This window comes from Pyrus communis, chromosome 1, assembly GCF_041283825.1.
Source record: "Pyrus communis isolate YQ-2024b chromosome 1, ASM4128382v1, whole genome shotgun sequence".
Taxonomy (NCBI): domain Eukaryota; kingdom Viridiplantae; phylum Streptophyta; class Magnoliopsida; order Rosales; family Rosaceae; genus Pyrus; species Pyrus communis.
The window spans coordinates 4,608,576-4,633,509 of NC_142565.1; the positions used below are offsets into that span (position 1 = coordinate 4,608,576).

At 38.5% G+C, this 24,934-nt stretch overlaps 5 protein-coding genes and 2 pseudogenes across 9 annotated transcripts; 3 read left to right on the forward strand and 4 right to left on the reverse strand.

Annotated features, from left to right (window-relative positions):
• Positions 1 to 1,540, forward strand: LOC137721199 (putative F-box/LRR-repeat protein 21). Its single transcript, XM_068460301.2, has 3 exons — positions 1 to 137; positions 233 to 772; positions 1,026 to 1,540. The coding sequence occupies exons 1-3, from the start codon at positions 1 to 3 to the stop codon at positions 1,462 to 1,464; spliced, it is 1,116 nt and encodes a 371-aa protein (XP_068316402.2). The 3' UTR covers positions 1,465 to 1,540.
• Positions 1,541 to 1,744: 204 nt separating this feature from the next.
• LOC137720224 (UDP-xylose transporter 3) lies at positions 1,745 to 6,074 on the reverse strand. 3 transcript variants are annotated; one of them, XM_068459265.2, is made up of 9 exons: positions 5,957 to 6,074; positions 5,654 to 5,847; positions 4,957 to 5,104; positions 4,211 to 4,395; positions 4,027 to 4,094; positions 3,216 to 3,348; positions 2,660 to 2,821; positions 2,309 to 2,581; positions 1,745 to 2,180 (listed from the first exon to the last, which is right to left on the reverse strand). In XM_068459265.2, the coding sequence occupies exons 3-9, from the start codon at positions 5,075 to 5,077 to the stop codon at positions 2,064 to 2,066; spliced, it is 1,059 nt and encodes a 352-aa protein (XP_068315366.2). In that variant the 5' UTR covers positions 5,078 to 5,104; positions 5,654 to 5,847; positions 5,957 to 6,074; the 3' UTR covers positions 1,745 to 2,063. The 3 variants fall into 3 exon arrangements, with proteins under 3 accessions (XP_068315366.2, XP_088549766.1, XP_088549763.1); XM_088693640.1 differs by lacking the exon at positions 5,957 to 6,074 and having other exon boundaries at positions 4,957 to 5,126; positions 5,654 to 5,848; XM_088693637.1 differs by lacking the exons at positions 5,654 to 5,847; positions 5,957 to 6,074 and adding an exon at positions 5,507 to 5,645.
• Positions 6,075 to 7,083: 1,009 nt separating this feature from the next.
• Positions 7,084 to 9,728, forward strand: LOC137721472 (reticulon-like protein B16; annotated as a pseudogene). The gene is made up of 5 exons (XR_015962220.1): positions 7,084 to 7,387; positions 8,643 to 8,823; positions 8,913 to 9,054; positions 9,203 to 9,272; positions 9,459 to 9,728. The product of XR_015962220.1 is annotated as a reticulon-like protein B16 (transcript).
• A 186-nt stretch (positions 9,729 to 9,914) lies between these two features.
• On the reverse strand, positions 9,915 to 12,041 carry LOC137721471 (appr-1-p processing enzyme family protein). The gene is made up of 7 exons (XM_068460566.2): positions 11,766 to 12,041; positions 11,056 to 11,104; positions 10,874 to 10,976; positions 10,669 to 10,764; positions 10,510 to 10,584; positions 10,286 to 10,355; positions 9,915 to 10,198 (listed from the first exon to the last, which is right to left on the reverse strand). Exons 1-7 carry the CDS (start codon positions 11,979 to 11,981, stop codon positions 10,124 to 10,126), a joined length of 684 nt encoding a protein of 227 aa, XP_068316667.2. The 5' UTR covers positions 11,982 to 12,041; the 3' UTR covers positions 9,915 to 10,123.
• A 91-nt stretch (positions 12,042 to 12,132) lies between these two features.
• On the forward strand, positions 12,133 to 16,283 carry LOC137721469 (uncharacterized). Its single transcript, XM_068460564.2, has 13 exons — positions 12,133 to 12,329; positions 12,437 to 12,601; positions 12,958 to 13,053; positions 13,159 to 13,293; positions 13,424 to 13,492; positions 13,571 to 13,667; positions 13,772 to 13,874; positions 14,302 to 14,509; positions 14,716 to 14,829; positions 15,319 to 15,450; positions 15,660 to 15,740; positions 15,870 to 15,986; positions 16,088 to 16,283. The coding sequence occupies exons 1-13, from the start codon at positions 12,207 to 12,209 to the stop codon at positions 16,172 to 16,174; spliced, it is 1,527 nt and encodes a 508-aa protein (XP_068316665.2). The 5' UTR covers positions 12,133 to 12,206; the 3' UTR covers positions 16,175 to 16,283.
• Positions 16,284 to 16,477: 194 nt separating this feature from the next.
• Positions 16,478 to 19,413, reverse strand: LSF2 (dual specificity protein phosphatase (DsPTP1) family protein). Its single transcript, XM_068460565.2, has 5 exons — positions 18,841 to 19,413; positions 17,875 to 18,080; positions 17,470 to 17,640; positions 17,018 to 17,229; positions 16,478 to 16,800 (listed from the first exon to the last, which is right to left on the reverse strand). Exons 1-4 carry the CDS (start codon positions 19,100 to 19,102, stop codon positions 17,026 to 17,028), a joined length of 843 nt encoding a protein of 280 aa, XP_068316666.2. The 5' UTR covers positions 19,103 to 19,413; the 3' UTR covers positions 16,478 to 16,800; positions 17,018 to 17,025.
• Positions 19,414 to 22,668: 3,255 nt separating this feature from the next.
• LOC137720885 (adenine/guanine permease AZG1 pseudogene) lies at positions 22,669 to 24,730 on the reverse strand (annotated as a pseudogene). Its single transcript, XR_015962229.1, has one exon. The product of XR_015962229.1 is annotated as an adenine/guanine permease AZG1 pseudogene (transcript).
• Between the last annotated feature and the right edge of the window lie 204 nt (positions 24,731 to 24,934).

A 24,934-nucleotide genomic window follows, 5' to 3' on the forward strand; every position in this document is an offset into this window, starting at 1 on the left:
ATGATTACAAGATCTAAGGTTGGTATATTCAAGTCTAGAGCCTATGCAGCAACAAAGCACCCACCTTCAGTTGATATTGACTATGTTCCTACTACATACTTGCAAGCTTCTAAGCATGCTCATTGGAGGAAGGCTAAGTAAGATGAATACAATGCTTGCTGTCCATTGGTACTTGGTCCCTAGTTCCCTCTCATCATTCTTAAAACACAGTAGGCTGTAAGTGGGTTTTCAGAGTTAAGAAAAAGCCAAATGGCACTGTTGATCGATACAAAGCCCAACTTGTAGCCAAGGGCTTCCATCAACAGAAAGGTATTAATTTTCAAGAAACTTTTAGTCCGGTTGCCAAACCGGTTACAATTCGGATACTTATCACCTTGGCTATTCAATATAATTGGTTTCTTAACCAATTGGACATTAATAATGCCTTCCTTCATAGAGACTTAAAGGAGGATGTCTACATGCAACAGACCCAAGGTTTTGTTGAACTACCAGACGAACTTATAATATCGATAATCTCACGGTTGACAACCTTGGAAATCCTGACGAGCGCTCAGATGGTGTGCAAGGTGTGGTTCAACATCTGTAAGAACCCTCTCATGTGGCGCACCATTGACATGCGAGGAGATGACTTATATTCCTTAGGAAAAAAGTACAATTTGAAGAATATGTGTCGACACGCGGTTGATAGCAGCTGTGGTAATTTGGTGAAGGTCAAGTTCAAGTTCGACCACTTCCACGACGCCACTACTGTCCTTGAGTATATCACTGATAGGTATGTCAGTTTTGCATGTTTATATATTATTGTCACTTTAGAATTTGATTTTGTTGTACTTCGGTGGCTAAAATTTTCAACACTTTATGCAGTTCGAGTAGACTTAGAAGCCTCCGACTCGTGCAAATATTGTGTGGAACTGGGAAAAGTGGCCTCGAAGTTTCCATGGTTGGAGTACCTCGAAATTTCATTGTTTCCCGTAGGAATCTCACGTGAATCCTTGCTAGTGGTCGGACGCTCTTGTCCACTTTTGAAATCTCTTAAACTTAACAAAATCTGATACACTGGACAACGCACTTGCAATAGCAGGAACTATGCACGGTTTGCAGCACCTCCAAGTTTTCGCAAATGAGCTGACAGATGAAGGCTTGCGAGAAATTCTTTACTGTTGTCCTCGTCTCGTGTCGCTCGACCTGCGCTATTGTTTTAACCTTAGGGTCGATGGAGATTTGAGAATGAGATGTGCTGAAGGAATCAGAACATTGTGGCTGCCCGAAGATTCCATTGCCGACTATGAATTTGCTGAAGCAGCTCAAGACGACGTCATTTGTTCCGAGTTAGAACCTTGTCAGGAACGGCGTCAGTATAGAAGGTATATTAATTACGTTTATGATTACGATTACGATTACGATCATGATATCCCAACTTACGATGACTTTTATTTGAAAACAAAAGGGCCATACCCATCCTAGTAACATGGATCTTATTGTATTCTTTGTTAGAGTTTAGTTTGCTAGGGAATTTAGGAGCTTTTTTCCTTTGGGGTCAAGTTTGGGGTCAAGTTTGCCGTTGTTTTTCATCCGTTTTAAAGAGCAACACTTCGAAAAATAAAACTTTCATCAACTTGTATAATGACATGTGGTATATAATTTCATTAAAACCTCAAAATAGCATGCAACCCCAAAATTTTTTACGTCAACTTCCGTCAACTTGTATAATGACATGCAAACCCAAAAATATTTACGCGGATACTTCATCAAAAACTCCGGGATTCGATGGAGTAACGGTAAAGGAGTTAAATCAATTTGTATATAACAGACAATAAAATTGCATTACAAATGCGTACAAAATTGAACCATATTCTCTTGAACTAATTGTCCATCTATCAACTTAATGTAATTCGCAATCAACACGAACGAAGAAAGGGCGGGACGGACACCTGCTCGGACATGGAGACGCAAGGGTGAAGAATTTTTGCACAAATAATATTGTCATTGCTCTCTAACAGCTCTACATGCTGCTATTAGTACTCTTAGGTGGGTAAATTAACAAGACTTGAAAGTTTTCGCCATCACGCATGCAAATCTTTGTTCAACTTCCATACAGGGGCAATTTGGGGAGCAGAATCAGTTCCTACACCGCTTCCGTTTTCCACCCCCATTAGAGGATCAGACTCACCCTCTCCTGCCTGAAACCATTTCATAGGAAAAGAGACGACTTCATACATCACTTCGTTATTCAATGTTTACGAAAATGATTCAGATATCTAGAAAGTACGTCATGCAATTACAGAGATTAAGCAAAGTGGGCTAGAACCTGTGGTGGCTGCGTTGCTTCTTCAGCAGCCTTTTTCTGACCCTCACGAGTGCAAAAGTAAGAATATAAAACCATCCCAGCAAGTGCGACTAATATTCCGAGGATGTTCCTCCAGTCAAATGGATCATGAAGCAAAATATAACCAAATGCCAGCACAAGGCATGTCTTTAGATGTCCTAGAACTTGATAGGTGACAGGAGATGTCTTTCCGATCACAAGAAATGTGCTAAAGTTTACAGAGACGGAGATTAGGCAGGATATAATTATGAAAACCTGCAAAATCAGAGGGAAAACGCAATCAGTAATGCTTTCTAGAGAAAAGGGGAAAAAAATAATGATTTCAATTCTCACCAGCACTTGAGTTGTATACTTGAAAGCAAATACATTTTGATTCGTCAAGAACCAATCCAGAAACGGGCCAGTGATTAATAAAGTTCCAGATTGATATGGACATGATTGATACAGAAGTTGTGTTGAAGAAACCTTAAACTTCTTTTGGATGGTATTGGTCATCTGAAAGAAACTAGTCAAGGAAACAAAATTGGACAGCTGAGACCTATCGAAATGACCTAATAAGGGCGTGCATGTCAGCTCTTTCTAATGGAAAGTATCCAGCACTATGAACTGTGAGACCTGAACAGCTTCAGACTTGTACATGTAAGTATGTTTTTCAAGACGGAGAAAACTAATACAGGCAGTGCTGGTGAATTTTTTTTTCTTAATGCAGTAAAAAATAGAAGTGATTTAGAGACTTTGCATCCATGACATTAGACAATATCATTCAAGAATTCTTACGTCCAGGTATTTTCTTTCTTTAATTATGCAGTGGTATATGTGTCAATGGTTCATACTATAACACAAACTAGACAGAGATATTAGTCAAAAAAGAAAACTCTATCGAGGATACAATTTGGGCAACGCATGTTGTAATAACTGCAAGAAGAGACAAGACACTTCCAAGAGCATTAAGTTGAACATCAGTGACTGTTGCAATCCCAACACCAAGGAGCAGAACAAGGAGGGCAATCTGAATGCTCCTACTGCAATAGGAATTGAAGTTAAGATAATATTAGAATGGTAATAGGTAAGGAAATCAGAATATAAGATTATGGATTAACAATCAATGTTTCAGATTAAGAGGAAACTAAATGCAGTACGTTGGAAAGTTGAACCGTTATGTGAAAAGAGTAAATGGATTGAAAAACGTGAAGCAGTAGGTTCATTAAGTACTGAACATCAGCTATCGCAGCAGGAAGTGAACTGAGGTGGTCAGAATCAGAGATGGCATATGATAAATTGGCATCCAACAGTGATAAATGGTAAGGAATGCACCATCATAACAAGACAAAAGTCAACCCCTTGCCCCTCCTCTTCCTCCTCATACTTATTTATTTAAGATATAACAGCATTACTTATTAAAATAAAATGAAAAAGAGGCACAGACAAATTGCCAAAGTACTGTAATTATACCTTTATATGAATTCAGAGGGAAGGAAAATACAAGAAAAACCACAATATCACAATTTTATATTTCGCGAAACAATTATATTTCCACTGGATCAAGAATATAAACACATCATAAGCAAGTATAACAAGATTATATATGGGTAACATTGGGCAACAAATGGCTCCGTTATGAGTTTAAAACTTTGGATATGCTTGAACGAATCGGTAAACCAGCATCTGAGTAAAAAAATAAAAAATAAAAAAGGCTAAACCTGAATTTCTTCGCTAGAAAAAGGGTCTCCAATAGTACAGTACAAGGGATGATTGCCAGCTTAGTCATCTAGAATGCAAGAACAAAAGAGGATTTCAGAATTCTAATATCTGGAAAATGCTGAAACACCAAAGTTTTAGCTAGAAGCTACAAAGTCAAAATGAAATTGAAGGAAACAAATATACCTGATAAAAGCCAACTGAATTGAACCCCAGGCTCAGATTTAACAGTCCAATTGAGATTCCATTCAGAATGCCAAACCCCGTCACAGTCGTTTGATCAAGCGGTTTGTGCTCAAAGAATTTCATCTTTAAAGCCACGTGAAGGGAACAAAAGGTGACTAAAAGATGCCAGCTTGTCAAAGTTGTGGCTGCACAAATATGTATAACAATCTAATCAGTATTCACGGTAAATTCCGGTAAACCAAGTAAAAATTAACAGGATGGCAAAATCTTCCACATAACAATAGTGCACTCCCGTAATTTTCCTTCAAAAAGAACATTTAGTGGTGGGATTTACCAATGCGACCTGTTTGAATTGCTAAAGGACCCAAATTATATCTCCTAACTGCATCCTGGCTGAATTAAATTTCAATGCTGTTTAAAGTTGAACTACAAATCGAAAGCTATAATGAGTGGAATCACCCACAATAACTCCCCCGCCTTACCCTTTAAAACAGAATATAAAATTGCAATTGTTTTGAAAGCTCCAATTTTTGTTTCTACTTAAATTCGTTATTCAATAGCAACAACTTCATTAGTTTCATTTGTTTGCACATGAAACCTTCAAAGCGCATCATTCTTACCAAACTTAGATTTCTAAAAATTAAGGCAACCCAAGTAAATTCAGCATTGAATGCAATAAAACATATGGTCCAGAATTTGAAATACCAACAAAAATAAGGCAACAATGGAGACTGTGAAAAGCTTACCAAAAGTGAAACCCAAAGAACTAATGAGGGCCTTGTTGCAAATGACAATGGAGACCGACGAGACCACAGAGAGGGTCAACGCTCCCACTGTCCCCAGCTGAAACCTCGCGCCTTCCCCCATCTTTTTTGCCTCCGACCCAACCTCAAGCTGTCCACAAACAACCCAAAAACTATAATAAAAAATATAAAAAATCCATAAAACAAGAAGAAAACAAATGCAGAATATCAAGTGAGCTCACTAAGATTAGCAGAAACTGGGAAATGGGCAATCAGAGAAGCGGATATTAATGGGTTTAGAGGGGATCACAGTCTCAAACGACCCCAAAAACTCAAAATTTCAATCTTCTTTCTATGAAATAAGAGAAACAAAGTTATGCAGAATATGAAGTGTACTCACTAAAGGTAGCAAAAACTGAGAAATGGAATATCATAGCAATTGAGATTAATAGGTTTGGGGGGGATCACAGACTCAAACAACCCCAAAATCTCAAAAATCCATTCTTTTTACCATAAAACTAGAAACGAAATGCAGAAATTGAAGTGAACTCACTGAGAATGGCAGAATCTGAGAAATGGGCAATCAAAGAAACATATAATAATGGGTTTTAAGTCACAGAAAAACCCCAAAATCTTAAAAATTCAGCATCTTTGTCCATAAATCAGAAGAAAAATATTGCAGAATATGAAGTGAACTCACTGAGAGTGACAGAAACCGATAAATGGGCAATCTGGAGAACTAGACGTTGAGTTGTTTGGAAGGGATCAGAGTCTCAGATCTGATGGATGGCTGAGATCAGTTGGAGGTCAATGCCCAATTGGTTGTGTTGTCTGTCTCTGTGATTTGCTTGTAGAATTGGAGACTATTGGTCAGCTGATTCAAGAGAGATGCACCTAACAATTTGCGTCCAACATAAAAAAATACTTGTAAGAGGGGGGGGGGGGGAGAGAGAGAGAGAGAGAGAGGGAGAGAGGGAGAGAGAGAGAGGGAGGGAGGTCTCACAGCTGACAGAGAGCTGCTGGTGAGGTCAGTGGGTTTCGTGTCTCTTTCCTTTTATCTTTTCTTGCTGGAGAATGAGGGGGGAAGGACGCCGACGGTTAAAATACTGGATATATGACACTCTTGCAATCAAAACCGATCCCCTTCGCATCCAACCAAACTGAGCCACCTAATCAATGAATCCGGACCATTGATTCAATAATTATAAATAGAGGATCCTTCTAGATGTTATAATAATTGTAACTGTTGAATCAAATTTTAACGATCCGGATTCATTGATTAGTGAACTCAGTTTTGGTTGATCCGGAGAGGATCCTCTTCCGTTGCAATCTAGTCTCTATTTTGAGAATGATATTTTTATGATGCCCTTAGTACGAGAATCTTCGGGTTTTAACCGTTAGATAGTTGTTTAAAATATAAAAATTAAAATGTAACAGTTGAAAAATCATTTTATACGGGGCATTATAAAACTTTTATTAAAATTAGATAAAATTCTTGTATAAAAATAAAAAATAATAAATGAAAATCAAATCGATTACCTTATAGCTTATTTCCTTCTTTATTTTGAGATATTGTATACTGATTTTAAGGTAATATACATGGAGAAGTCATTAATTTGAATAATTTGTTCTTCTCCTACACATTCTTGGTGCTCATGGCTCATGAGAACATTGAGAAGCGTAATTTCTTTGAGGAATGAGAAAAAAATCTTGGTTTAGTAGCTTAACCAAATCATATGTGCGACCATATCACGAAGAAGGGATACTCTCTGATGGGGGGTCCTATACAGCTTAATATTATTTTCACAGAAACATTTCAGTCTCACATAACTATCATCATGCTATTAACCAGTGTTAAGAATCAAATTCAAGACGTGCCGTGTGGAATACGGGTCTGAAATTCGTCTCTAACCACTAGGTCACCCCAAGGTTTTTTTTTTTTTTTTTTAAATTATCAAACGATAGATTTTATTAAATTAAATGTTAAATTAGGAGCTAACGGAGTTCCATCCTACAAAACGAATCACTGTAATAAAAGACCGTTTGCCCCGCTTGTTACATGTTCATTGGTATCAAAGGACAAATATTTGATGTCTAATTGTCCACAATGGTCCCGCCAAACATCCGTACTTTATGGCACATGGAATTTTGTAGATCTGAAGAAAGTAGGTGACCAAAAAATAACCGAGGAACCTGTTCTTTTCGTTTCAATTCTACGAGAAATACTGACGAATTTTATAATTCCTTACTCTTCGGAGAGAAAGATATTTGAATTGCTTGATGGAGAATTCACAAGATTTATGCAGCACAGAGGGAGATGGGGATGGACAGAAGGATGTGGCTTCCACTTCTTACACCACCGCATGCGTCGGCGCTGCGTATCGGTTGTTTGGACGTCAAGAGTCAGTGCACAACTGCTTGGGCGGCGGTCAAGGTGAGAAAAATTGAAACTTTTTGTTTTATTTTATCTTTTAAGTTAAAAAGATCGAAACTTTTAGGACATTTCTGGCGTTTGGATTTGTGGGGTTTCTCTATAATTTCCTTTCCATCTTTTAAACTTTTGGGTTTTGTAATTTGATTATCTACGAAAACGAAAATGTTGTGCTTTTGGTTCTTGATTATCTGCAAAAACGAAAATTTTGTGCTTTTGGGTTCTTGATTATCTGATATGGAGCAATGTTGGGTTGCATTTACTGTGTAGAATTGATTGGTTAACTTGAATGTAGCTCTGGTTAATCTCGGAGTGTCTATGTTGCCAATTGATTAGAAATTAGAGTGACGTTGGATGGCGAAAGCCAACGGATGAGTAAAGGCGCAATGTAGAGGTTGTGGTAAAGAGGGCAGTTGATCAGTTTGCTCTTTAGTTGAAAAGAAATGTGTCTGTTAGTTACAACTGCCGGAGAAGCCTGAAAGTTAAAGAGTGGGAGAATGAAGGTTTTTTGGGCAATCGTTTTCAATTTTCTGTTAGTAGTTGAAGAAAAGAAAGAAAAACTGCGGGAAAAAACAATGTATCTTGTAGCAATCAATGGCATTCTTGGAGTGCAAATTTGCAATTACTTGCGTATTTTAGTGTAGGGGATAGATGTGTCGCAGGGCTTGTTGGGCTTGTTTTGTGAATCAAGTGACCGTCTTTTTGTTCGACTTAGGGAAACTGAAGAGCAAGCTAACTTTAGCGGTTTGTTTGAGTTAATTTGCATCGTATTGACTCTACCACCACATTTACTTTCCAAGAGTCTACTGTTGTTAATCCGTGATAGAGAAGCAAATGACATCTTTCCATAGTGCAAGTGTAAACGCTGCATATTTTTATTATGATCTGATGCATGTAGACAAACTTGAATCAGGTACATATATAGTAGGCTTCTAGTAGTGATCACCCAGTATGCCCCATTATCCAGTTGCTCGGAAATCTCACATTTGCCTATCAGTACGTGTGTACAACGCCTGATTCTTTTCCTGTCACATTCGCTCTTCCAGAAGTCTTTTGGAAATAGCTAGGCTAGTTGTTCCCTCGTTATTCATTCATGCATATGTGAACAACTTGAATGTAGGAATTGGATTTCAAGTATCTGAATATAGTAATGACTGACTCGAGAATGGTTTTCACTTGTTATTTGCATATCTACCTATCTTGTTTTGGCAACATTTTTCATAGTTCTATTCCTTACTACATCTCTTTTTCCTTTTAGCTGCTGATGTTTTGTTGAGGAAGCGGGGGCGTGTTTCCTTCGGCACTATCATTGTTTTTACAGTTACTTGGCTTGTGTTTGAGCGGTCTGGATTATCATTCTTATCAATTTGTGCGGACGTCTTGCTGATTTTGGTTGTACTCTTATTCCTTCGTGCCAACTATGCTGTTTATAGAAATAAGTACGAATTTTCTACTCTCCACTTGTATTATTATCAACCTTGCACAGAAACTGTTTACAAAGAGGATAACTATCATATTCTTTGAGTAGACAATTGCAAACATTACCGGAGTTAGTACTATCTGAGGAAATGGTTAACAATGCTGCAGCATCATTTTGTGTTAAAATCAACAATGTGCTGCTTATGGCTCATGATATCACTCTTGGCAACGATTTTAGACTGTTTTTCAAGGTCAGTGTTGCGTTGCATCTTACAATGATAATGTTTTGGAATCTATTTTCTAGCTGAAACCACAAGGTGTTCTCTTTCGACTTCTCATTTTTATCTGTTACTGATTCGAATTTATATGACTTTTACGAAGCTACTATGCATTTGACAGGTGGTGGTTTGTCTGTGGCTCTTCTCCGTCATTGGAAGCTTTTTCTCCTTCTTTACACTTGCTTATATCAGTATGTGCATCCTCCTCCTGTGTCTGTCAAATGAATGATCTTTGTGACTGTCTCTTTTAAATTTTTGTATATAAGTTGTCAAGTTCTGGACCCGTTAGGTCGAATATTTTTCTTGCAGAAACGAGGTGGTTGGCACATGTAAATTTCTTGTGAGATTTTATACTTGAACTTCTTTGATGGTGGCAGGTTCAATCTTATCAATAACACTTCCTGCCTTGTACAGCAAGCATGAAAAAACCGTGGATGGGTTTACGGAAAGATCCACCGGCAGTTTTCAAAGCATTACAAAATCGTGGACGAGGGTGTTTTTAACAGACTCCCCAGAAATGTACCAAAGGACAAAGATTCCTAATCCGGAAAATTTAGATTCAAACTCCTTGTCATCAGTAGCATACCGTTGAGTTTGGGATTTTGTTATAGAGATCGATATGTTACAAGGCCTAGCGGATTTTTTCCCGTTGTTTTTGTTCTTGTTCTGTCATCTGCATGTTGCTTTCTAATTGGTGTTGGTCGGGGTGTGAAACTTCAAGCTCCTTCGAGTGAAGTTTTCAGCGTAAAGCCATTTTCCCCGTTTCGCGTCTGAGTCTGGATTTGGTTTCTTGTGCAAAATGAACGTAAGCTTAGATGTATAGAACACAACACTTCTGCAATGCATGCATTTCATATAATTCCATGGTATTTTTTGCGATAATATCTCGAGTACATTGGCAATCTACGATATGCTTTATTTCACCATTTCGTTCTGCACATTACAAGCCAATAAACTTCGGTTCTACATAAGAGGTTCTGCATCCAATTACTCTGAAAGAAAGGTAGTCGTATATCTGCTAATTGCTTGCTTACGGTGCATTTTAAGCCTTAAGCAATTGATTGGCCTTTTTCACCCAAACATCGTAAATATCGTCTGCGAAGAGAACAAAGTGCACCTGCAACGAACATCGAATGAAAATGCCAGTGAGTTTTAGAAGAATATTCAATTGATCCATGAAAATGTAGGGTACAAGCATACATACCTCCTTTAGGCCATCCACAAACTCCTTAATTGTGGATAAAGATACTGTAGCTGCTTCATCGTAAGGATATCTGGAACAAAATGACAGTCAAGACGAGATTAATCTGTTAGTCGCTTACAACTTTAATGTGACAAGTCAATGTGATCAGATGTTACTATGATTCTTATCCTTCAATGTAAAGCTTACGTACTCGAACACCAATGGGAGTTTCGTTGTCAACTTACCCATACACACCACAAGAAATAGCAGGAAACGCGATATACTGAAGGTTGTTTGATTTGGCTAAGGTCAAGCTATTCCTGTAATCGATTTGCACAGGAGTTTTAATAAGGAATAAAGTACCAACACATTAAACCACATATCAGCAAGAAACAGATTACAACCTGTACGCAGCACTCAGAAAGGTTTCCGGGTTGCTGCCAGAACGGTACACAGGTCCAACAGTATGAATTACATGAGATGCAGGCAACTTAAAACCCCTGCATAGTATACAACGCAAGTGATCATTGATTATGTTCTCCACGAAACTACGAATCAAAACCAAGTGATGCCATATGCATAAATGGTGGCTAAATCATGAGAACTTACGGGGTGATCCTTGCTTCTCCGGTGGGACAGCGAACACCGGGCCTGACTTCTGGGACACTATAGCATGCTTGCAGAAGATCTGGGCCAGCAGCCCTATGTATAGCTGGAAGATCATTCAAAATCAGTAAAGCTATGGCAGGTTCGCTTTGAAATGTCAATTCAAAATCGTAAAACAAAATTACCTCCATCTGCACCACCACCTCCTAGCATCCGCTCATTCGCTGGATTAACCTACAAAAAAATGCCCATCGATATGCTCACATTCATAGAACTGGATGCTGACCAAGGAACTAAATTGCATTGAACCGGATTATATATTATCGAAAACATGGCACAAGAACACAATGGGAGCAATTTGGGACATTCATGGAACGAAGATACAGTGTACTAACATGGAGCAAGAAACAATATGAACCGTAATCAACCGGTTTCGGTTTCGGTTTGGATCCTCACATTCATGGAAACATGGCACAAGAACACAATGGGAGCAATTTGGGACATTCATGGAACGAAAATACAGTGTACTAACATGGAGCAAGAAACAATATGAACCGTAATCAACCGGTTTCGGTTTCGGGTTGGATGCTCACATTCTATCAATACGTGCACAAAGTTATATGCTATAAGCAGACAGAAGCACAAACCCCAGAAAATAGCAATCAGAAATTGTAAAACTAAAACTAAATTTACACAGAATTTGATTTGATATTTTGATTTCCCAGTAACAGAAATTCAAACCCATCAACCAATTCAAAGTTAAGACCCCGAAAGGGTGCAAAGTTATCATCTTTTCTTTTCCTATTATTTTCTCGAGAAACAAACAGAAAAAAAGAGAGAGAGAGAGAGAACGACACAGGAATCACAGAGTAAAGAGAAAGAGAGGAGGACTGACGATGGCGTCCGTGGAGCCGTCGACGGACCACTTGGTGATATCTCCCTTTTGGATTACGAGAGTGCTTGAAGCGGATAAGGGGAAGCGAACAGCTCCTCCATTAGACATGGTCGAAAGCTTAACAGAGCAGCGAAATCTTGCCGGGTTCGAAGGTGCGAGTCTGATCGTGGGAGCTGAGCTGAGAAGTCTAGATGCTCTGCAGAGGTAACTGGGCATCGCACATTGACTTGAGAGAGAGAGAGAGAGAGAGAGAGAGAGAGAGAGTACGAGGTAGTGTTTCCAGAGACTACCCGATTCGTTACTTATCTATTGGGCCAGCCCAGACCCCAGGCCCAGTCATGTACTTTGACTTTCAAGCTAAGCTTTTTCAACCACGAACGTCGAACTGAAGCTTTTCTTCTTTTTTCATCGTAACATTCATCCACCAAAATCAAGTCTTCCATGATTCCATTTGACACAGAAGCCATGAGCAGGTCCCGATTTGATACGATCCTCTCCACCTTCGTTTCGGTGCACCCTCACGAGACCTCAGCTCTCCTCCACTCGTCATCCTGCTTCTTCTTCGTAAGCTCTCCTAAATTCTCCAATCGTTTTTTCTAAATTTCAACGCTTTCTCAAATTTCAAGAACTGGGGTTTGGGATATGAGCTAAAGTTTGATTTTTCAATGCAGATTCTGTGCGCTTACTTCGTGGTGCTTCCGCTGCGGGACGAGGGTGCAATTTCCTTAGGTCTGTCGAGCCTGCCGAGCCTGTTTGTGGGGTCATTGGCCCTCACCTCCATTGCCGCCCCAGTTGCAACTCTCATCTTCTCTCTGCCCAACGTTTCGAAAGGCAAGGTATGTGTGTATTTCCGCCATTTTTTCGACGTGGTGAGCTTTGAAATTGTTGTTTTCTTGTGGTAAAGATCGATTATTTTCATGTGGGGTGTCTCTGTAACTTGATAATTTGGTTGAAAAGCAAAAGGGTATAGCTGGTTCTTGCCAGATTTCGATATGCGTGGTTTCTGTTTTTTTCGATATGGAGAGTTCGAAATTATTGTTTTTGTGGTAAAAATTGATTCTTTTGATATGAGGTGTTTGTGTAACTTGATAATTTGGGTTGAAGAGTAAAAGGGTATAACTGGTTCTTTCCTTGTTTTTTATATGTGTTTGTTTGCATATCGCTCTGTAATGGTTGCTTCTTGAAATTCCAGGCTTTGGTTTTGATGCTCAGGTTTTTTAGTGTATCACTTGTTGCATTCTTCTTTCTATGGCGTGCTTCGTCAGCCGGATCACAAGCTGAGGTGAAGGTGAGATGAAGTCTCATCGGGCTTCAAGTTGTTTCTGATTTGGTTGCTTTAACACTCTAGAAATATGTTCATATTGTACTGAATAGCTGCCTTGTGTATGGCTAGGGCTTGGTCACTGTAGACTCCGCGTCAGTAAACGACGAAAAGGTTGATGTGAGTCAAGCTGGCACTGCGTATTCCATAGCGTGGGAGAATCTTGGCTGGTTCTATGTCTCGGTCAGAATTGCATTGTTCCTCTGGGTATGATGAATATATCTAAATTGCTTCTTCTTCTTTTTTCCAATATCTATTAGAACCTATTTCTGAATATGTAAAGTTGTTTATTTATCAAACTTTATATGGTGATAAAAGTTTGTGCTGTTTTTTGAAGATTGCCTTACTTAATCTAATTACAATTTCTTCGACTTGGGCTAGAATAATCGATGTTATGGACAGTGAGGTATGTATCCTATCCCTGCCACACAAATTTGATTGCAATACAAAATTTTGTTACACGTGTAACTTGTTGGGTATTCAGTCAGGTGCAAGATTATTTGGTTTTATTGGTGCTGGTGCCACGCTAGGCCAGCTTTTTGGGTCATTGTTTGCCACGGGAATGGCTAGGTTGGGGCCATGTATGTTTCCTTATTCCATCTTTTGGAATCTGACAGTTGCGATAGTTTAAGTGTATCTTTGTGTGTGTTTGATATGTCTTAAACCATGGATTGATTTGTTGCAGTTCTGCTACTGTTTTCTGCTTTGTTAATGGAATTTGCTGCACAGTCGTCCAAAGGGATAACCCTGGATTTATCCCATGTCCATGAGAAATTAACTCCGATCAGGTCAACTATATTATCATATTGTTTTGTCACCGGATTCTCTGAAATTGTTGCATGCAACATTTTATAAAGCACAGACAAGAGTCAAGACTGAATTCTCTGTTACAATTTTGTAATAATCTGTGTAGCTCTTCCATATTAAGTGCATTATGAGCTATGGGCATCTCAAAAGAATGTCATACATGTTCTTGTCTTGGATTGTTGTTTCTTGTGTTACAGCTGTGGAGTGAATCACATAACTGTTGCAGCAGACATCTTAGATTTAACAATTAAGCCAGTCAAGAATGAAATTTATTGGGTTTCAAATTATTTCCAGTCTGCAGTTGAACAATCCCGAAAATTATAAGCTTGCATTCTTTGGCTTAACGTGTATAATATATGCGGTTATAAAACTTTGTCTTTCTTGACATGGTCTCTTTTTTGGCGTTAGAGAGTCTGAGCCTGATCGGAAAACTGAGCCTAATGGGCAAACCATTCGCAACAAAGGAAATTCTCCCAACTCACCTACTCCGGTGGTGAAGCCTCAGATGTGGGCCATTTTAGATGGATTTTGGCTTATACTGTCATCGTCTTACTTGTTGTATGTGTCCTTGTTCCTGTGGTTGAGTGCAGTTATCTCGTCATTCTTTTATTTTCAGGTAAGACCATCCACTATCACGAGGTCTAACTTAATTCTAAATTAGCCTCTCTATATTATCTGACTTGACTCAAAAGGGAGTCTTGTCTGCGGATATGTTGCTCTACCCATATATTTTCATCTTCCTTTTCTCCTGTTTTCTGTCTTCCGTCTGTCGTTATTTTTATCTCTACGCTGATTTTTATCTCTAATTTTTTGTGACTTCAGAAAGTGAGTGTAATTGCCATGACTGTTACTACCTCTCTTGGAAGAAGAAAATTGCTGGCTCAGATAAACAGCTTTATTGCTGTTTTTATCCTTGCCGGACAACTTACCATAACGGTATGCTGTTTTTCGGAGATTTTGTTATATAGCTGATACTTTGTCTAGTTTCTATAGTAACTAACGTGAGATATCCTTGGTAGAATATTTTCTTAGCTCATTTCTTGCTAAAAGCAGATTGCCCTAGTTTCATGTTTGCAGCTGTGTTTAACATTATTGCTTTTCTGCTTTCCTGCTGAAGGCATTCTGGTGTCCTATCTTGTTATGTTTGTGATTAATATGTTTCTTCTAGGCATCGCAAGAAAAATTAAAGATTCTTGAAGCAAATTAGGGAGTGTTTCTATAAAGCTGACTTTTTGGATTTTGGTAGTGGTTCCAGGATGAATTTTCTTTGAAAGTGCAATGCAACTCATCTATGACATTGTGAAACTGTTTATTTGCTGTCATAAAATTCGAACAAATGTTTCCATTGATGTGTATGCTTTGTATCATACATCATTATAGGTATTTATGTATAATCACATCCCGTGTTTTATGGCACTTTCACAGGGGCGTTTTCTAACTATAGTAGGGGTTACTACAGCTATTTGCGCGGCTCCATTTGTTGCCTTCTTAAATTTGGTTGCTATTGCTTTCTGGCCGACTTGGGTAGCTGTTGCAGTTTCTGAGACCTCGCGGAAGGTTTGTATTCTCTAAATTGCGCTTTCCCTTTAAGATAACTTAATCAAGACGGCAAGACGTATGCCTGTAAATTGCTAAAAACATGTTAAAACATACGTAATATGCATGGTGATTTTTCTTTCATTCAGATAGAAATGACGGTCAAAGTCTCAATATGAGAGAACATTGTGAAGTTGGATCTTAAGCTTTCTTTTTGTGTTTCTCTGCAGTTTGTTACTTATGTTATGACCAGGCCCGGCAGAGAACTCCTGTTTACCGTTGTCTCGCAGGATGAAAAATACAAAGCCAAGGTACGAGTTTCTGAATTCTTTTCCACAGGATTTCTTATTTGGTGCCCTACATTGCATTGATCCTGTTCCGTGAAATTTTAAGCAAATCACCCAACAATTTGAAACATTATTAAACCGAGTATATTGCAGGTTTGCATTGATGTATTTGTTCAAAGACTAGGAGATGCTACAGCCGCAGGAATGTACAAGCTACTTTTCAGCACTCTGAACGGAAGGGCACCAACTGTCTCGCTCTACAGCCTGCCTGTACGTTTAAATTTGTAAAGCATTTGCATTTTGTTCTTCCGGATTATTTCTATCGAACAAATAACGATGAACTAACGCTGGTCCTCTTTGTTCTTCTCCAGGTCTGTTTGCTATGGATAGTTACTGCATTTCATTTAGGTCGCCGTCAAGCAGAACTTGCAAAACTCCGGACACATTCCACTTCCTAATGTTTCTTGAACACATTTTTTGCTGTTTATCTACTGTAAAGATGAATCGTTTATGAGCGTTTAAAGAACTAATTATAAAAGGGTTCTGTTAGCTCCTTTTTTCGAGCAAGGGCAGCTTGCTGCTGTTTTGTCAAGAATAACAACGTAGAGCGTGTTGCCTCAGAAAAACCGAAAACAACATAGAGCATGTTGCTCCGGAGATAGATAAACAGTGTTGTAGGAAATGCAAGTGCTTTCCGTACTGGGAACAAATCTGCCGAAGATACACTACGATGAACTGCACTTAAAATCTTGACCAAAATATGAAAAGAACTGCACTTTTATTAAACTTGTAGTTGCAGATTCGTAAAATATCAGACTCGCAAGGACACAGCTTAAATACCGCAATCACCAATGAACCATTTCGATGCCACATAATTCTGCGGCCACATTATTTTGTTTAATCTTATACACTAAGCTAAATAATATATGATCGCACAGGGTAGATTGAAAAAAAATGACGAGCAAGCTTGATAGGCGTCCAGCGTCGAGCATTGCCCAGAAATTAATCCGCCATCTATCCCCTCTACCAACTCTTTGCTGCATTGCCTTGATCAACGATGTTGAGCTTCTAATGGCATGGGAACCTGTCAAGAACCAACATACCTTCACAATATTAACAAAGGATTGTGAAAAGACAACCAAAACACAGTGCAGAAACAGTTGCTTGGCCATGCGTTGGGATCGCTCGAAATCATTCAACACAAAAAGTATGTTTCAGAGCAATTTACAGCACCAGTATCTTCGGACATGGTCCAAATATTCGAGGGTAGACTGTCCTGTGATTATAGATTGAAGTTTTACCTAAGTGATCAAGTTCCACGGAGAGAATAGACGCGGTCTCTAATCAAGTTCCTTTCCCAGTCTGCTATATCCTCAAATGCATACTCAGGAAGACTCTCAAAGGGATCCTTCCATGGGTCAGTTTTGGTCAGATCATAGGTAGCTCCGCGTATTGCCCTCTTATTTGGCCCGCAAGGTCTCTTGGAAGTTAGCTCATCGTACGCTGCATTCAGCTGCACATAGTCACAATAGCTATCAAATTCAAACTATTCGTTAACTGAAAACAGAAAATCTCAATTTTCTTGAATAATATGGGCATGTTTCAGATTTCATAGTCATTTAGATGGCATAGAGGCTTCAATACTTCACTGGAAGTCTGGAACACTAAAACGGTCGCATGTTACCAAAGGGTATGGCATTATGCGATTTCTTAATGGAAAGAAGCAGAAATATAGCGATGAACAAGGACTCACATTCATTCCAAGGAACCAGTACATGTAAGCAATTGCTACAGCCGGGGCCCTTCCCAATCCAGCAGTGCAATGCACATACACTTTTCCTTTTCCCTCTGAGATGGCCCATTCGAGTGATGAAACTGCTTTAGGTAGACCATTTCGCAAGGAATCTGGATCGAAATCCTTTGCCTGCAGTAGTCGATAAACAAAGTAAGGCAAATGCACAAAGGGTCCCAAAACTTATTTTGTTGTTGGTCTGGAATATTTTCCAGAATCAAGCACGATGCTTCTGCAATCCGAAATCATGATGTCAGTAAAAAGAAAGACTTTGCTATGTCTAGAAAGTTTGGGACTTTATCCAGGTCATTTTAGTATGAATGCACTTTATCTGTTAAATGAAAGTGGGAGGGGATATTTGCTCACGGGTCTCCTCATGTGCCGGATTCCAAGTTCTTTACACCTTTTTATTATCGACTGCAAGTCAATTCCCCAATATTCAACATCCGTGTCCTGCTGCAAGTTTAAAATGTATGCCACATTCTCTTCTTCCTTCAGGTGGTCTATATCCTCCGGTTTCTGAGGCTGGGAGCCGACTATCAAGTCATCAGTAATCAGTGTGTAGTTCATGCCTGAACATTGAACACGAGCAATCACATTAGTTGAAGTCACTGGAATAGATTACAAGGTACTAATTCTATACTCTTAAATATTACGGGAATTGTTTATTTTCTTCCCAAATGCAGAACCCAAAATTCCCTTAGGTTAAACTTCACTTATCACCGTTGTCCCTACTCATTCTGAATTCGTAAAAAGACGTCCTGAATCACTAGTCAATTATAAAAAGAAAAGTCCTAATCCTCAACAAATTCAACAACAAGGCATTGCTGCTGCTGCTCAAAATCGTGGTAATCTACGCAGACTGACTGATATCTGATGAACTTTTCGCATCAAAGTACTGCAAAGTAATGAACTTTTCGCATCTTGTATCAAACTAAAAACAGTTTTCAGGACCAAAAAGAAGGAAAAGCAAAGTTGATTGAACTGGTGCCAGAATTTCTTACAGAAAAGGTGCAATGAAAAGTTAATTAGTAACCATCTTAAAGCACTAAACCTACATTTAAGTATAGATCAAAAGTGTGCAACTGGGTCATATATATCACACAAAGGCACAAAATTTAAAATCCAATAACATAAATTTAATTGGGCCTTGTCAATAAATTGCATTTAGCACTTTCAAGTTCAATCTTTTGATCAAACTACACCACTAATCAGAAAATAGAGAAAACCCCACAAAAGATAACAAATTACAGAATCATCAATTGATAAAAAAAAAATGAAATGCAACCTGAAATTACAGAAATTTATACGTGGGGAAATTACGAGACTGACCCAGATCATGGTGGTACTCATAGGGGTTCCTCATCATCTTCTTCATTGCAGCGTTGTATTCCTCCACCGTGTTCTTTGAAATGGAGGGTCTGCTGCTCGTGGGGTTTTCTGGCAATCCACAATAAATTTTGTTGGATTTGGAGGAATTATTGGATCCCATTAAAAAATTGCATGGAGATTTCTTAATCTTCTTCAAAAACGCATCGTTTTCAAGCGGAGCTACGAAGACTGAGCCAAAGCAACTGTTGCCAACAGTTGCCATTTCTCTCCACTTCTTTCTTCTTCTGCTGGAACCAGAAGTTTATACCAGACAGGTGATTTGTCCAAAATACCCCTTGGAATCAAATAAAAATTTCTAAGATGTGAGGGCAGTGAATGTGAATCTACCAAGTTCCAAGATGATAATTTTCTAATACAACAGATGGGTTTGGGATCATAAAATCAGGTTTCTCCTGGACCATATTATTGGTTCACTAAAGACCATAACCTTTTGGCAAGCTCCTTGGGCATATGGCTTTCACTTTTCCAAGAAGTTTTAGTTTAAACCACTTTTCAAGCCTTCACCTTTTGTGCATGGTTGGCATCTAATTTTCTAATATTTATAAGAGAGACTTTGAATTCGATCCCTAGCCATTAATATTTTTTGACTAAAATCTTAATGATATTCAATTTTTTATCAAAGTTCCTTAATTATGTACACCTCATTATTGCTATTAATATGTATTTCCATATGTTTGATATTAATTACTTGAAATGTTATGAGATTTAAAATCTCATATTATATGGCATATAAATTAAAAACGATTACAATAAAAAAAGAAAAAAAATTTGATTGAATAAATAGATAAAAAGAGGTAACAATATAACTTTGAATAATAATTGTCAAATGAATGTACTCATAGTGTAAAAAAATGAAAAAGGGTAAATTTTATTATAAAATATGTATACATTATAAATAAAAAATAAATAGATTTCACATTAAAATATGGGTACAATTTACATAAAAAATGGTACATTTACGGAAAAAAAGGGTAAATTTTACATATAACAAAAACGTTATATGTAAATTATGAGTATAAATAAAAATTTTGAAAATACGGGCACAAAATGAAATTAATATATGGGTAGAAATCAAAACTAAAATGACAATTGGTACAAATTAAAAAAGGGTTGCCAATTAAAAATGGTGCAAACTAAAAATAGAAATATATGATATAAAGTTTAACCATAAATATAAATATGCCAAATGTAATTTTAGAAATAAATTATGTTGATATGTAAATAATATATAATTGAAATAATGACGCTCATTAAAAGTTAGGGACCTTGATAAAAAAAATTAAAAAGAAATAAGGTTTTAATCAATGCAATAGAAGAAAGAGGGATGAGAACCTAATTTCTCCTTTTTATAAACTGTTATTTATAGTAGGTTAAACTGCGACTTACACGAGAAAGACTTGCATGCAATTGTTGCATTCAACGTTTTTCTCGTATGTACAACATTATATGAGTATGATATAATTGTATACGTGAAAGAGATGTTACATGCAAGTTTATTTCAACTTGCAATGACAAATATTAAGTGTCACTTGCACAAAGTGGAACTTTCTTATAGATCCCAAGATGCATATACCTCATGGTTTGATGTCACACGTAAACACACCGAGATATGAACAAATTTCGATTTGAATATATTAGGTAAAAGTTACACAAGAAATATACAACCGTTGTATGCGACGTTTTTTTTTTTTTGTATTTGCAATTTTTTTGTGAGACATAATTGTATACGTGAAAGAGGTTGCATGTACATGCATTTTTTTTTTTCAACTTGCAATGACAAATTTTAAGCCTCACTTGCACAAAGGCGAACTTTCTTATATATCCCAAGATGCATATACCTCATGGTTCGATGTCACACATAAACGCCCCGAGATATGAAGGAATTTCTTGTTTGGATACATTCCTAACACCATCAAGTTAGTGCCAGACACACTCAATAAAACATATATCTAAGAAAACTGGTGTATATTCGCATGAAAATCCCTGCACACCTGTCACTACTGTGGCTACAAATCATCAAACCACATTCTTATTTATCTCTTGATTTGCCTTTGGAAAGAACTCCAAAGCATGACTTTTTAGGATTAGAGGACACATGCACCATGGTTTATGTTTCGTGTCAGTCCAACACCATGCAAAGAATATGTTCTCAGAACCCTACTTTGCAATTCTCTATCCTTTTTGCCTTTTTAAATTTCACTGCAGAATAAGAATTACGGTTATTAACTTATCATATATTAGCACAAAAGAGTAATATTATCATCTGTCAGTTATCTGCTAAACTAGTCAATCACCTATCAAAAATCTCCTCCCAATGTACGTTTGTACGTATAATATTAGTCTCAATTATTTGTACACAGAAACAAAAAGCAGGATTAGTTCTCTGGTTGTGAGTTTGGTGCATACTTTTTGATCAATCCGTTAAAATCCCCACTAGAACAAGACAGGTGTTTGGTCAGTGGAGTGGTATCAAATATCCCCCCACTAAGCACTGCCTGCTTGATTTAGATGGTCCCCCTTCAAGAACGTTTTAAGTTGTGGTTTTTATAGAGTCCAATTAGCCTAAGCAAAAGCTACTATGCTAGATCATGACTAATCAACGTTTGACCTAGTGACAGTTGTCTTCGCTTGGTTCGAGGAAGTCTCATATTCAATTCATACAGGTGTGAGATTGGTATTATACATGGTCGATCTAAAGATAGTTGGCTTTTATTATGATGGTCCAAGTTTAACTGGCTCCTTTGTGATGGTCGAGCTCTGTTGTGAATGTGTTATCCAAGAACCTTTGAGAAGAGAATAATAATTTGTTATACCGAATCTGAACTTGAGCCTGTTCTGGACCTCTGGTTTGCCCGATGGAATGGCTAGTGCCATTATTCGCTTGGTTCAAGTATACTTTATATGCGCAACTTTTGTTTTCTTTTATGTTCTTATAATATAATAGTTATAGTTAATACTGGAAGAACAAATTATCCAGAGGACCCATGAAAGTGATAGATCGAAGAAAGGGAAAACTACATTTATATATGCACTGTTGTTGTCTTTGGAAATACAGTAACAATGAGAGAGACTCAAAACCAATTTTGATGAAGACTTTGTAACCCATTTTGGTGAGGTATTAAGAGATAAATATCCTAATCCGGTTTTCTTTTTGGTTTTGGCAAATAATCCCGTGTGATTTCGAAAGAAAGAAATAAATAGGGTTTGATTAAAGTGTTGATTAAGATAAAATTTTAGAGCACATCTACAAATTTTATGATGTGTTACTAATAGGAAATAAGCACGTTAATTAACACTCAAGTAATAATCCAATTATCAACAACCACGTCAGATGGTTTACAAAATATGATTTAAATAAATGGTCTACCCGAAAGATCAAGTCATCGAACATAAATAAGGGTATGTTTGCTATTGTTTTTTCCCAACTCAAAGCAAATCTAACTACGTCTTACAAAAAAGGTGGTGTTATTTGCACTCATTTTTACCTTCCATACACACCTCTTAATTTTTTTATGTCGGATTGAGTGAATTGAAGAGGGCCAAATGACATAAATTAACATGAAGTATTTAAAAAAAAAATTGAGGTGCGTGGATAACAACACCTTACAAAAAAATAAATAAATAAAGAGCTTATGAGTGTTAAAAGAGAGTCCAAGTGCTTTTTAAGGAAGCACTTGGTTTGTCAACAATATAATTTACATATTTAAAATAGAAAAAATATTTATCGCTTGTGAGTATAAGTATTTCATACAAATATTAAAAAAGAAGTTTACAGGTCAAATGATTGTACCTTAAATTCAACTCTACATTATTTGTATACAAAACAAAATAGATATCAATTTCAAAAAATAGAAACAAAAACAGAGATCCAAAAAGTCTAGCAAGACTTTTGAAACATGTAAAGTATGTACATGTATCTATGAACCCATTGACCACAATTTTTGCTATATAGGTGAAAATTGAAAAGTTTAAACTCCAACTTCAGCCACTTTTGCGTCTTCTTCTCTAGTTTGATGATCATGTGCCCCATTGATCACCCCACCTCCTCCGACCTTTACAATCCCTAATTTGACCAAAAGTTCTAGGCCCCAATCCCCTACGTGCAACACTACGAATGTCCCAATCCCACCAATCAGCCCATACGCTATGGAGTAGGTCAACGGCATTAAAAGCAACGTCACAAAGGCCGGGATCGCCTGCCTCATGTCGTCCCACTCAATCTCCACCACGGATTTCATCATCAGCACCCCGACCAAAATCAGGGGCGGCCCCACTGCCCAAGCCGGTATCGACGCCAATAACGGCGTGAAGAAAAACGCCAAAAAGAAATACCCCGCCACCGTCAACGCCGTTAGTCCTGTACGTCCGCCCTCCCGTATACCTGTAGATGACTCAATAAATGCCGTCACGGGTGACGTGCCCAGCAAGGAACCCACCACAATGGACGAAGCATCCGACATGAAAGCAAAATATTGGCCCTCGAAATTGCCGTCGTCGTCGGTGAATCCGGCGAATCGGGCCATCGAGTACAAAGTACCCGTGGTGTCGAGTATATCTACGTATAAAAACGTAATTAGTGCCTCCCAAAAATACCCCTTTCCAATATCCTTGAAGCTCAATGCCCCCGCCGTACTCTGGATTGTATGTATATCAACCACCTTTTTAAAATATTCATACGCTGAGTCTCCCGCGTCCGTATTGGGAAAGGCCGTTACTTTGGTGTTACGGAACCATGAAACGCCCGTCACGAAAATAATCCCGTAAATCATCGCCCCCTTCACATTTTTAACCAAACAATACGCAATAATTACGAAGCCGACCACGCCGAGCCAAAACGTCGCGCTTTCCATTCGGTCCCGGAGGCACATAATATCCCCCGAAACGGTAGCGCCCTGGATCAAACTAACGGTGCCGTTAGCGGCCGTTATGACGGGAGCCAAAGATGCCCGCGAGGAAGCGGGGCAGGCTCCGAGCGTCACCAACGTCGACGAACTGTACCCGATTAACCCGATTCCCTCATTGTTCTGCAACCCGATAAACGCCAGAAAAAGTCCAATACCAGCGGAGGAGCTGATCCGAACCGGTTTCGGGATCAATTTTGCGAGCTTGGCGCGCAACCCGATTGCGGAGATGAAGAGGAAAATCAAGCCTTCGATAAACACCGCGGCCAATGCGCTCTTGTACGAGACATTACCCGATCCGTGAAACCCGACGACGGTGTATGCGAAATAGGCGTTGGTGCCCATACCCGGGGCTAAAGCCAGCGGGAGATTCGCGAAGGTGCCCATGATTACGCAGCCGATGAGTGAGGAGGCAACGGTGGCGACGATAAGATCTTTTCGAACTTTTTCTATGCAGGTGGAGTAGCCAGGGTTGACTGGGTCAAATTTGCACGTCGAGTCAGGTTGGATGACCGATCCGGTGCAGTTTTGGAGAGACTGTGTCGAGTCTGAGCAGAGAGGGATGCAGTCCGAGACGGAGCAGGTGCCGCCAGAGTCGGAAAGAATGGAGGCGTTGACTGCGAGGATGTAGGCCATGGTGAGAAACGTGGCGGTGCCGGCGCGGAGCTCGGTGGTGAAAGTGGAGTTGCGCTCGGCGAGTTTGAAGTGCTTGCCGACTCGGGTTTTGGCAACGTACTTGTTGAGCCGCGATAGGGCTGACGGCGGCGGCCGCGGCTCGTGAGCCTCCACGTCCATCGAACTTTGTGTTGTTTTGTTGTGTTTGGAGAGATTGAGAGCTTGGAAGTCTCTGCTACTGCGGTTGTTGTTTAGTTGGCTTATACAAGGAAATAGTATTGTGGGGTTGTTTTATATAAATATAAATGTAAGGATGTATATAATCCATATATTTATATGTATCTATATGTAGAAGAGGTAGAGTAGTGGAGGACTAGTAATGACAAAACATTATGGGGTATGATATCTACACATCCTTTTTTACTTCTTACATACCTTTTTAAATTTCAGTTGTCGGATTGGATTGATTGAAGAAGATCAAATGATATAAATTAACAAAGAGTGTGTAAAAAGTAAAA

Excerpts from the sequence above, each read along its gene's own strand:
- LOC137720224 (XM_068459265.2), bottom strand. The coding sequence starts at position 5,077 with ATGGGGGAAGGCGCGAGGTTTCAGCTGGGGACAGTGGGAGCGTTGACC. Across the intron at positions 4,095-4,210 it reads ATTCAGTTGGCTTTTATCAG|ATGACTAAGCTGGCAATCAT; the intron begins GTATATTTGTTT and ends CTTGCATTCTAG. Across the intron at positions 2,582-2,659 it reads AGTATACAACTCAAGTGCTG|GTTTTCATAATTATATCCTG; the intron begins GTGAGAATTGAA and ends CTGATTTTGCAG.
- LOC137721471 (XM_068460566.2), bottom strand. The coding sequence starts at position 11,981 with ATGCCCAGTTACCTCTGCAGAGCATCTAGACTTCTCAGCTCAGCTCCC. Across the intron at positions 10,977-11,055 it reads AGGTGGTGGTGCAGATGGAG|CTATACATAGGGCTGCTGGC; the intron begins GTAATTTTGTTT and ends ATGATCTTCCAG. Across the intron at positions 10,585-10,668 it reads TTTCTGAGTGCTGCGTACAG|GAATAGCTTGACCTTAGCCA; the intron begins GTTGTAATCTGT and ends AATCGATTACAG.
- LOC137721469 (XM_068460564.2), top strand. The coding sequence starts at position 12,207 with ATGATTCCATTTGACACAGAAGCCATGAGCAGGTCCCGATTTGATACG. Across the intron at positions 13,493-13,570 it reads TCGATGTTATGGACAGTGAG|TCAGGTGCAAGATTATTTGG; the intron begins GTATGTATCCTA and ends TTGGGTATTCAG. Across the intron at positions 14,510-14,715 it reads CGTCATTCTTTTATTTTCAG|AAAGTGAGTGTAATTGCCAT; the intron begins GTAAGACCATCC and ends TTGTGACTTCAG.
- LOC137721199 (XM_068460301.2), top strand. The coding sequence starts at position 1 with ATGATTACAAGATCTAAGGTTGGTATATTCAAGTCTAGAGCCTATGCA. Across the intron at positions 138-232 it reads GCTCATTGGAGGAAGGCTAA|AGTTAAGAAAAAGCCAAATG; the intron begins GTAAGATGAATA and ends GTGGGTTTTCAG. Across the intron at positions 773-1,025 it reads CTTGAGTATATCACTGATAG|AAATCTCTTAAACTTAACAA; the intron begins GTATGTCAGTTT and ends TGTCCACTTTTG.
- LSF2 (XM_068460565.2), bottom strand. The coding sequence starts at position 19,102 with ATGGCAACTGTTGGCAACAGTTGCTTTGGCTCAGTCTTCGTAGCTCCG. Across the intron at positions 18,081-18,840 it reads TGAGTACCACCATGATCTGG|GCATGAACTACACACTGATT; the intron begins GTCAGTCTCGTA and ends TTCAATGTTCAG. Across the intron at positions 17,641-17,874 it reads TCCGGCACATGAGGAGACCC|GCAAAGGATTTCGATCCAGA; the intron begins GTGAGCAAATAT and ends CGACTACTGCAG.